This window comes from Pan paniscus, chromosome 11 (assembly GCF_029289425.2).
Source record: "Pan paniscus chromosome 11, NHGRI_mPanPan1-v2.0_pri, whole genome shotgun sequence".
Lineage (NCBI taxonomy): Eukaryota > Metazoa > Chordata > Mammalia > Primates > Hominidae > Pan > Pan paniscus.
This window is the reverse complement of record NC_073260.2, coordinates 88935596-88946466: the sequence shown is the minus strand read 5'-3', so window position 1 is coordinate 88946466 and position 10871 is coordinate 88935596. Positions and strand designations below refer to the sequence as shown.

At 51.9% G+C, this 10871-nt stretch overlaps 1 protein-coding gene across 1 annotated transcript; it reads right to left on the bottom strand.

Annotated features, from left to right (window-relative positions):
• Nucleotides 1-5833: 5833 nt before the first annotated feature.
• On the bottom strand, nucleotides 5834-10099 carry SIT1 (signaling threshold regulating transmembrane adaptor 1). Its single transcript, XM_003829831.6, has 5 exons — nucleotides 9922-10099; nucleotides 9670-9805; nucleotides 9525-9583; nucleotides 9352-9413; nucleotides 5834-9249 (listed from the first exon to the last, which is right to left on the bottom strand). The coding sequence occupies exons 1-5, from the start codon at nucleotides 10019-10021 to the stop codon at nucleotides 9016-9018; spliced, it is 591 nt and encodes a 196-aa protein (XP_003829879.2). The 5' UTR covers nucleotides 10022-10099; the 3' UTR covers nucleotides 5834-9015.
• Nucleotides 10100-10871: the final 772 nt, after the last annotated feature.

The window sequence follows — 10871 nt, the reverse complement described above, 5'->3', positions numbered from 1 at the left end:
ATGCCTGGGTTTATATCCCGATCCTTGTCCCTCCTGCTGTGCTCTCAGGCAAAAGATGATTGGCTATTTCTTTACCTCCTGTTTTTGCCTAATTAGCATTTTAGTGAGCTCTCTGATTGGTTGGGTGTGAGCTAAGTTGCAAGCCCCATGTTTAAAGGTGGATGCAGTCACCTTCCCAACTAGGCTTAGGGATTCTTAGTCGGCCTAGGAAATCCAGCTAGTCCTGTCTCTCAGTGCCCCCTCTCAACAGGAAAACCCAAGTGCTGTTGGGGAGGTTGGCTGATGACCGCTCTAACTGCTTCCTGCTGAACTGGGGCATAGTAGGGGTTGCGCAGTTGAGATTTCCTCAGGAGGGGTGCCTTCGATGTCATTAACATCGGAGCATGGGCTAGCAGGCCAGTCCAGGGGTCCGTGGTGGATCTTTGTCATGGACTGCATCTGGAGCTCCATTTGAAGAACCATTTGTAGTTTTACAGTTTCAATTCTGGAAGAGACAAACTTAACAAGGAGGTTAAAGATACAGGGATTGAAATGTATGGCCTGCAGTGCAGGGGATTACTTCTTTGGCACACTTTACAGGCCCTGACTATCTGCTTGATAGTTTTGAAAGACCTGGTCCAGTAAATAATAATTTGGCCATCTGATGGGTGCTATCAATGCCTAAGTGAAAGATTTGGTGAAGGGTTTAAAGTAATTTCCATTGGTTAGCTGCAGGCATAAGTATTTTTCCTTCTTCAGTGGCTAGCCATCTTGAGGGGAGGAAACTATGTCTTCTTGAGGTTCCTCATTCTATTTCTTCTTCTGAGTACTGGGGCTTGGTTTCCTGGAGGGGATGACCTCATACTAGGGGTCCTTCTATAAGCATTTCTAATGGAGGGTCCTGCCTTGCAGCTCTTTTGGCTTCAATATCTGCTTGGCGGTTCCCTTCTATTTCCCTTTCCTTTCTTTGTGGTGACCCCAGCAGTGTAAGACTGTCACCTCTTTAGGTTTCTGTACAGCCAATAGTAATCTCCTAATGGCTTCCAGATGTTTGATAGGTGTTTCCTTGGAAGTTAGGAATTCCCTTTCTCTCCATACTGCTGCATGGGCATGGAGGACTAGGTGAGCATACTTAAGAGTCTGTATATATATTTACCCTTTTCCCTTCTCCTAATTCTAGTTCCCGAGTGAGGGCTATTAGTTCTGCCAGCTGAGCACTAGTTCCTGGAGTGAGGGGATTACTTTCAAGTATTCCATTATCACTGACCACTGCATACCCTGCTTTTCAAAGCCCTTTTTCTACAAAGGAACTTCCATCAGTATACAAGTTGAGGTCGGGATCAGTCACGGGAACCTCTAAAAGGTCCCCTCTAGCGGCATTGGTTTGAGCAATTACTTGTTGACAGTTATGTTCTATCTTTTCTTCATTGTCTGGAAGAAATGTGGCTGGGTTAAGAGTTGCACAAGTGCACAGTCGCAGCACTGGCCCTTCAAGTAATAGAGCCTGATATTTAAGTAAACGGTTGTCTGACAGCCACAAGTCTCCTTTAGCAGTGAGTATGCTGTTTACATCACGAGATGGCCACACAGTAAGATCACCTGTATTATTTTAACTGCTTCAGATACTAAGACTGCTACTGCTGCCACTATCTGTAAACAATGGGGCCAACCCTTTACCACTCCATCAATTTCCTTACTCAGGTATGCCACGTGTTGCAAGCTCATCCCTCGGACCTGTGTAAGGACTCCTAGAGCTATTCCTGTTTCTTCTGTGACATATAAAGAAAAGTCTTGCCCCATTGGCAAGCTTAACACTGGGGCTTGGGTTAGGGCCTTCTTTAGGGCCTGGAAAGCCACTTCTGCTTCAGGTGTCCATCTTACTAAATGGGTACTGGCTTTCTGAGTTTCCTTAATTAGTGTATATAATGGCCTGGCTATTTCGCTGTACCTGGGAATCCATATTCGGCAGAAGCCTGTTATGCCAAGGAACCCTCTTAGTTGCTTTTGGGTTGCCGCCTTATTCTTAATATGCATTTTATCACCCAATCTGCTCCTGACATTAGGAAAAAACTCCAAAAATTGGATTCCGGCCCTCAAACCCCACAACAGGACTTAATTAACCTCGCCTTCAAGGTGTACAATAATAGAGAAGAGGCAGCCAAGTGACAACGCATCTCTGAGTTACAGCTACTTGCCTCCGCTGTAAGACAGCCCACAACCACGTCTCCAGCATACGAAAACTTCAGAACATCCAAGCCACAGCTCCCAGGGGCTCCTTCAAAACCTCCTCGTGGACCTTGCTTCAAATGCCAAAAGCCTGGCCACTGGGCCTGAGAATGCCCACAGCTCGGGATTCCTCCTAGGCCATGCCCTGTCTGTGTGGGCCCCCACTGGAGGTTGGACTGTCCGACTCACATCGCCACCATTCCTAAAGCTCCTGGAGCTCAAACCCAACGTTCCTTGGCTGACTCCTTCCCACATCTGCTCGGCTTAGCAGCTGAAGACCGACACTGCCCAATCGCCTTGGAAGCCCCCTGGACCATCACAGACGCGCGTGACAGTCCCCAGCACTGCAGAGATCTGAGATCCAATAACAGTCTGCAGACGTCTACTCACACCATAGCCACGGCTCTGGGATTCCCATTCCATTTAGGCCTCCTGATTGCCCCATGTGTCCTTACAATAAACACCACTTCACTTAAAGACTTGATTCCTTACAAAGGCCTGGTAGACTAAGCGCGCCGAGTCAAAGAGATGGCCCCCAACTATGTGTTCCCAGTACTAGATTCACTTCTTAGTGCCACACGTTAAGGATCAAGCCGAAAGGGAGTGATGAGTAAGCTGCAAATAAAGTCTGTAAAAGAACTATAGAAGGGGCCGGGCTGGGTAACTCACGCCTGTAATCCCAACACTTTTGGAGGCGGAGGCAAGCAGATCACCTGAGGTCAGGCATTCAAGACCAGCCTGGCCAACATAGTGAAACCTCGTCTCTACTAAAAATACAAAAATTAGCCAGGCGTATTGGCACGCCCCAATAATCCCAGCTACTCCAGAGGTTGGGAGGCTGGGGCAGGAGAATTGCTTAAATCTGGAGGTGGAGGTTGCAGTGGGGCCAAGATCGCACCATTGTACTCCAGCCTGGGTGACAGAGAAAAACTCCGTCTCAGACTGACCAAACAAACAAACAAACAAACTGTAGAAGGCACTTTAGAAAGCTTCTCCTGAAAAGGAAAAAAAAAAAGAAAGAAAGGCCAGGCATGGTGGCTCATGCCTGTAATCCCAACACTTTGGGAGGCCAAGGTGGGTGGATCATGAGGTCAGGAGTTTGAGACTATCCTGGCCAACATGGTGAAACCCCATCTCTACTAAAAATACAAAAAATTAGCCAGGCATGGTGGCGAGTGCCTGTAGTCCCAACTACTCTGGAGGCTGAGGCAGGAGAATCGCTTGAAACCAGGGTTGGGGTGGAGGTTGAAGTGAGCCAAGATCACACCGCTGTACTCCATCCAGCCTGGGCAACAAGAGTGAAACTCTGTCTCAAAAAAAAAAAAAAAAAAAAAAAAGACCTAGGTTATTTGTAAGGACTGGCTCCCAATTCCTCCAGGGCTGTCAGACCAGTATCGACAGAACCAGTGAGACAAGTAACAAGGAAGCCGACTTTGGTTCCAAATTTTAAAAGTTCTATCAGTCAGAAAGATTGGAAGAGAGTCCTTGGAAAGGTAGTGAGGTCCTTACCAAGGAGAGGTTCAGCTTCTGGAAGTGTTCAAGAAGAAATCATAGGGCAGTTCCTGCAGTGGGTATAACTTTGGGCCAGATCTGTCAGCCTCCTTTTGGCTATATGATTCTAGAAATTTATAAGCTAGACAAGGGATCTGATTAACTCACACGTTAAGTAGAAATATCTTAGGGCCAAATGGCATGACAGTACATTTAAGTCAGAGGAGGGTGGCTCAAGGAGGAATTGGGCAATAAGTGAAGACATCAGAGGTTCAGCATCTTCAGCTGGCTCCTGTCTGTTGGTCTTTCCCCCACAGAATTAGTCAGAACTCGTGACTGCAAGAGATAGAAAACATAACTTTGACTGAAGCCAAAAAAAAAAAAAAAAAAAAAGGCCGGGCGCGGTGGCTCACGCCTGTAATTCCAGCACTTTGGGAGGCCAAGGTGGACAGATCACCTGAGGTCGGGAGTTCCAGACCAGTCTGACCAACGTGGAGAAACCTCGTTTACTAAAAACACAAAATAAGCCGGGGGAGGTGGAGCATGCCTGTATTCCCAGCTACTCGGGAGGTTGAGGCAGAAGAATCGCTTGAACCCGGGAGGCGGAGGTTGCAGTGAGCCGAGATCTCGCCACTGCACTTCAGCCTGGGCAACAAGAGCGAAACTCCGTCTCAAAAAAAAAAAAAAAAGGAATTCATTAGCTTACATAGCCAAAAAGTTCAGAAGGCAAATATAGCTCTGGGCATGTCTAGATTCAAGGTTTCAAATGAAGTCATTAAGACTCGGTCTGGGCCAGGCGCTGTGGCTCACACCTGTAATCCCAGCGGGTGGATCACTTGAGGTCAGGAGTTGGAGACCAGCCTGGCCAACACGGTGAAACCCCGTCTCTATTAAAAATACAAAAATTAGCAGGGCATGGTGGTGCACACCTGTAATCCCAGCTACTAGGGAGGCTGAGGCAGGAGAATCGCTTGAACCCAAGAGGTGGAGGTTGCAGTGAGCCAAGGTTGCACCACTGCACTCCAGCTTGGGCAACAGAAGACTCCGTCTCAAAAAAAAAAAAAAAAAAAAAAATTGGTCTGTATTATGCATTGTATGCGTATATCAAAATATCTCGTACTCTATAAATACATACACCTACTATGTACCCATAAAAATTAAGAATTAAAAAACACTTGGTTTCTCTCCACAACCCAGCTCTGTTTCCCTCCTTGTAAGAAAACCAAGCTGGAAGTTTAAACCCATCTTTGAGAGACTACAGAGCAGGGCCAAAGATGGAGGTGCCCTGGCCGGATGGCTTCCAAAGACCCTCCCCACCTATAAGTAATTTCTTAAGAACCTGGCCAGGCTCGGTGGCTCACGCCTGTAATCCCAGCACTTTGGGAAGCCTAGGTGGGCGGATCACCTGAAGTCAGGAGTTCACCAGCCTGCCCAACATGGCGAAACCCCCTCTCTACTAAAAATACAAAAATAATTAGCCGGGAGTGTTGGCGGGCGCCTGTATTCCCAGCTACTCAGGAGGCTGAGGCAGGAGAATCTCTTGAACCTGGGAGGCGGAGGTTGCAGTCAGCCGAGATCGTGCCATTGCACTCCAGCCTGGGCGACAGGAGCAAGACTTCGCCTTAAAAAAAAAGAAAAAAAAAAGAACTTCCTGCTGTTGAACCTTTGACTGTCCCGGAGACCCTCCCTCTTCCGTTTTCAGTGTGTCCCTATCCTCCTAGCTAGGCTTTAAGAAAGAGGAGGGACAGCTGGGGCCCTAGGAGCTCCCCCTGAGGGTCTGTCCCTGGGAACGGGGCGCTGGGACGGGCACTCCTTCTGGCTGGAATGCTACGCCGGTGAGGGAAAAAGGAGTCCACTAGGGAAGTACCTGGAGGTGGAGACGGGGAGAGAAATCACAGGTATTTGTGAGTCGATCAGCTAGAGGGTGTGGCGAGGGGGGCCCTCGGAAGATGTCTTAAGTTCCAGGTTCAGGAATCAATAGGGAAACTGCCCAGTCCTAGTGTTCAGGGCTGAGGGCCTCGGTGACGGAGACGAGGTAAGAAGGTAAGAAAACGGAACGGCTGTACAGGAGAAGACAGAGAATCCGGGCTGGGGGACGGAAAACAAAGTTCAAATCATACCCCGCTACAGTCACACATGAAAAATAAAATTGTTTTACAGAAACTCAGTTTACAAACGACTGCTTGGGATCAGTCGTGTCACCCAGTCCAGAGGGAGCCGGTCATTTGCGTTCCGCGAACTTGGGAGGCGACTGCTGGGGGAGCGGCGGGGCCCTCACTGCGCGTCGTCAGGGACCAGACCCTGGGGCGGCCCCGAAGCGTCCAGACTACAACTCCCGGGATGCCGCGGGCCAGGCTGCATCCCGCCTGCGCAGACGTAGTGGCAACTCCGCCCCTCGCCCGGCGGCGGCGCTGCGGATTCAGTCCTAAGCGGGCGAAGGCGGCGAGCGCCGTGGGTCTGGGCGGGCCGGGAGAACCGGGTGCTTCGAGGAGATCTGCGGGCTGGGTTAGGGGCGTTTGAACCCTTGGCTTGTCCCAGTGGGTAGGCGGGACTCCAACCCCCGCCTCTTCCAGGGTAAAGCTCTCACGTCCACCTGGCGCGACGCTGAGCCATCTTCAGAAGCACCGCAGCCCTCAGAACCCCACATCCCGCTGCCGGTGGTTCCCCGCATCCGGTGTCCGCCCCCGAAGCCTCCCTCCCTCCCTCCTCCGCATCCCCAGCTACCTGCCCTTAACCGCGACCTGGGCCTCTCCCGGGGAGGCCCAGGGTGGGGTCCTCAGAGGTCCAGGGACCCAGGGGCATTTGTGGGGTGTTTAGGGGGGTGGGCTTAAGGGAAGGGTGGTCCCTTTCAAATTGGGACCACCAGGCAGGAATCAGGCGCACGGGTTCCTCCTCTGTGGCTTCCTGTGGCACTCCAAGTGGGAAAAAGAGAAGCTTGGAAGTGAAAGCCTCAGCTTCTCCTTTCTGCAGCCCCTCAAGCCTCAGAAAGATCTGTCAAGCACGGCCCGCCTCTACAGAGGCCCTGGGGAGATGGTCTAGACCTTGAAATATCCTAGAAGAGGTTTGACAGGTTGGAGCTTTTGCTAGAGAGATGGATCACAGATGGGCTTAAGGGGTGGAGGGTGTGTGCGTGTGTGTGTGTGTGTGTGAGAGAGAGAGAGAGAGAGAGAGAGAGATTGCCAGGTGAGGAAGGTGATGAGCTGAAACCAACTTGGAGCTATGCTGTATTATGATGATGAGGATTTGGGTTGGGGGATGTTACAGGCTCTAACCAGAAATCTGGAAGATGTGATAGGTGGGGCCTTTAAAAAAAAAAAAAAACCCTAAACATCTCTTTGTAATCCATCCCTCCTCTGCATCCCCACCGCTACTGCCGCCATCCCCTCTCACTCAAATCTTGCAACAGCCTTTGAAAGGCGCCGCCTGACTCCAGACTGCTGACCACTAGATCAGCACAGCAGCCAGTGGAGTTAGAGCCTTTAGCTCACTGTGTTCATCCCTCGCTTAAAACCTTCAGTGACTCCCTTTCACCTCCCCTGCAGGATAAAGCCCAAGCTCCTTGGCATGACTTATGGGCGCAGTGTGATCTGGCTCTGTCTGCCCCTCCAGCCTCATCTTACCGTTGCCCCCATCTCACTCTACCCTCCGCTGTGCCTAATGCACTTCTGCCAGGTCCTCTGAATAAGCCTCTCCTTTGCCTGTGGTTCCCTTTGCCTTGGAGCATTTTCCGTCCTTCGCTTCTCCTGGGAGATTCCTACTATGTGTCATGTCTCTACCTAGAAGTCACTTCACCTATGAGCTCCCATAGAGGATCCTGTATTTCTCTTATTTTAATAATGCCTAGCATTATTGAGCATTTATTGTCTAAGTGCTTTACAAATGGTAACTCATTCAGCCTCACAACCACCTTTTTTTGAAGTAAACACCATTAATATCCTCTCAATCTTACAGATTCAGAAACCGAGGCACAGTTGCCCAAGAACACACAGCTGGTAAGTGGTAGACATGGAATTTGAATGCAGGCAGTCCGGCTCCTGAGCCCAGAGTCCTAATCTCTGTGCCAACTGGCTGATGTAGCATGCTATATGGGGTAGGAGGCTGGGGTTAAGAATCAGCAGGTGATGGGTGGACAGGCAGGACAAATTAGATGGGAATTAAAATGAAAGTGGTGACAAGCAAAACTGTTGCCAAGACTGCAGGTGACAACTGAGAGAGTGAAGGCCAGGCACGGTGGCTCACGCCTGTAATCCCAGCACTTTGGGAGGCCAGGGTGGGAGAGAGTGAGTGGAGATGGACCGCTGCCATAGTGTTGGGGTAAGGAGAAGGCCTCTAGGGGTATACGATGACTAAGTGCAGATAAGGCTACTGATGTCAAAACAGGGGTATAGGTGGGACTCATAGCGGACAGAGGGAGGTCAGATTGGGGGACTTGATGAAGGAACCAGGCTGGCAGGTTGTGGAGGTGATGGCAGTTATAGAGGTCAAGGGGAGAGTAGCTCAGGACTGTGAGCTTGCAGCCCCAGGGGGAATGCAGTGGCTCTGAGTGCAGATCCTGGGGGTGTTCTAGCAGCAGCAAGAGCAGCTGAGGAGCTGGGCTCTGGCCCTCCACCCCGGTGCCCACCTCTGCACTGTTGATGCCGCAGCCCCTCTTGGCCCCTCATCCCCAGCTAGGCACCCCCAGAAAGAGCTCCGTGCAGACAGCAAAGCTCACACCCCCATCTGCAGGGCCCTTTGCAAGTCTTCAGCCTTCTAGGTAAAAATGTAAACACTTTTTGGAAAGTTTTATTTGAAAACTTGGGGACAGGACAGAGACAGCAGGATGGAGACTGTATTCTCCTGCTAGGGTTCTTAGGTCAAAAGCCAGGCTCGGGTCCCTCCCGTCTCTAAGTTCCACCTCCACTCCAGTCTGTGGACTCCTGAGGAATATACCCACCCACCCACTGTCAGGCCCTTACCCCTCCCCCACCGCCCACTTCCTGTGCCTGAGGAGACACTGAGGCGTGGGGGTAGGCTATGAGGGAGCGGGGGTGGGGAGGATCTGGTTAAACTCCAGAAGAAGGAAGTGAGAACCTGGGAGTTTGGGGGCTAAGAGGAACAGATAGAAAAAAGAAATAAGGAGGGGGCTACTGTCTTTGCCTCCTCCATCACGAAAGCTTTGCCCTGAGATGTCTCCCTTGAAGCTCAGATAGGAAGTCCGGGGTAGATCACATCCTGTGACTTGGCAATGGCGCCCGTCTTTGGGTGCTGGTTGGGAAACAGTCATGCCCCTGCTACGGGGGGCTGGGGCAGTGCATGCCCCGCTGTGCCAGGCCCTCCATCTCAGCTGGCTGCAGGCTGGCTGTTGGCATAGGCCTGATCCGGGAAGGAGGCCCGGGCCCTGCGGGTCTGGGCACATACTGAGGCATAGAGCTCCGGCTCGGGGCCCGAGGCCTGGGACTTTGGCTCAGAGTCCAGCACCACCTCCGAGTACTTGACGGGGGTTCCAGGGCCGGGGATCCGACCCTGAGGAGGCCGCAGCTGCAGGCTGGTATAGCACATCACCTCCTCTGCAGCCTGGAGATGCAAGGCTGTTAGAAGTTCACTGGACCCTCGGAAAAGCCCGAAAAGCCCCCCACTTCCTTCCCTCCCCCTTTTCTCCAGCCACAGCTGACTCACCCTGGCAGGGCCTCCAAGAGTTGGATCCTGCTGGTCTGGCTCTGGGTCTTGAGACAGCCGTCCTGGGACAGGGAACAGGAACCTGGTCAGCAACTTGTCCCTCCTCCTGCACGCCCCCATCCCAGCCACCCAGGACCTGGCCTCTGTGCCCCTCCTCTCTGCCAGCTCCCTACCTGTCTGTAGATAATGCAGGTTCCCATACAGCGGGACCTCTTCCACAGACTCTCCAGAGCTGCAATGCAGAGTTGAGGGGATGAGTGGGGACTTCTCGGTAAGAGAGAACTCTCAGTCAACCCATCCCTGTTGTCCCTCACCCACCGTCCCTGCCCCGGATGGCTCCTGCTCCGGCCCCTGGTCCACTGGGACAAATGTGCAGCCAGCGAGATGAGAAATAGCAGCGTCACAGCCCCTAAGAGGACCCACAGTCCCCAGGCCTGGGTTATGGAGGGGATTCCTGTGGATGTGAAAGGAAGGGGGGTGTAACTGCCCCGCCCAACCCCCAGGGCCCAGCAGGTGGGACCTGGGGCCACATGACCCCTCCCCCACCAGCCCCTGCCCCGCCCAGCTCACCCAGTGCGAGTAGATCCGTGCAGTTGTCACCTCTGCTCATGGCTGCTGATGTGAGAGTCCACAAGCACACTGCTCTGAGCCGAGGGTCAGCCTGGTTCATGGCCTGACAGTTTCCACAGCCCTTCTTACTCCCACCCCTCCTCAGGCCTGTACCCCACAGCTCAGCATCCCCAATACTGGTGGTGGCAAAGTCTCTGGTTTCCGGGGAGGAAGGGGGAGGGGAGGGATGAAAAAAAGAACAAAGACCCCGCCCTGTGCCTGCACCTGCGCCACTCCTGCAGCTCCTGAGCTTCCCCCACCCTCGCTGCCCAGGCCCTTTGCCCCCCTTGAGAAGAGAAGCAGGCCTGTGGGTAATGTGCCACGGGCAGTTGAGTCCCTGAGGACTCTGAGGGCGGGGGAGTGGGGGCAGAAGTGGTGTGAAGCAGGACTAACAAGGACAGGAACACCCCTTCTGCTCCAGGATGCCCACCTTCCTCCCCGACTCTGGTCCCGGAAGAAAGATGTATTCCTCAATGAGTATGGTATAAAGTGGAAGGGTCAGGGGAGCCTCCTGGTACCTCTGATCCCATCATACCCTAAGGCTGATCTGAGAGGATATGTGTTTAGATGATGCTTGTTATTGTTTCATTGGGGGCATTATAATTTGGGGGACACCCCCAAACCTCCCCTTTCAACCCACTTCATCCAAACTGTCTGTAAGAACTGTCACTCTCAATAATTAATTGCATTTTAAAACTCTTTGCTGTAGGACTGTCCTGGGAAACTGAGCCCTATCTTGCACATGTTCACTTCAGCGGGTGTAGTACCTGCCATACCTAGAGCTAACTCCATCACATGCAAGGCTATTGATGTAGGAAGAGGGATTTTAAGTTGCAGATGTAAACCTGAGACCAGAAGTCAGAGATGTGTTTTGTCTAGCCCATACAACATTTTTTAAAAGTTTAAAATCA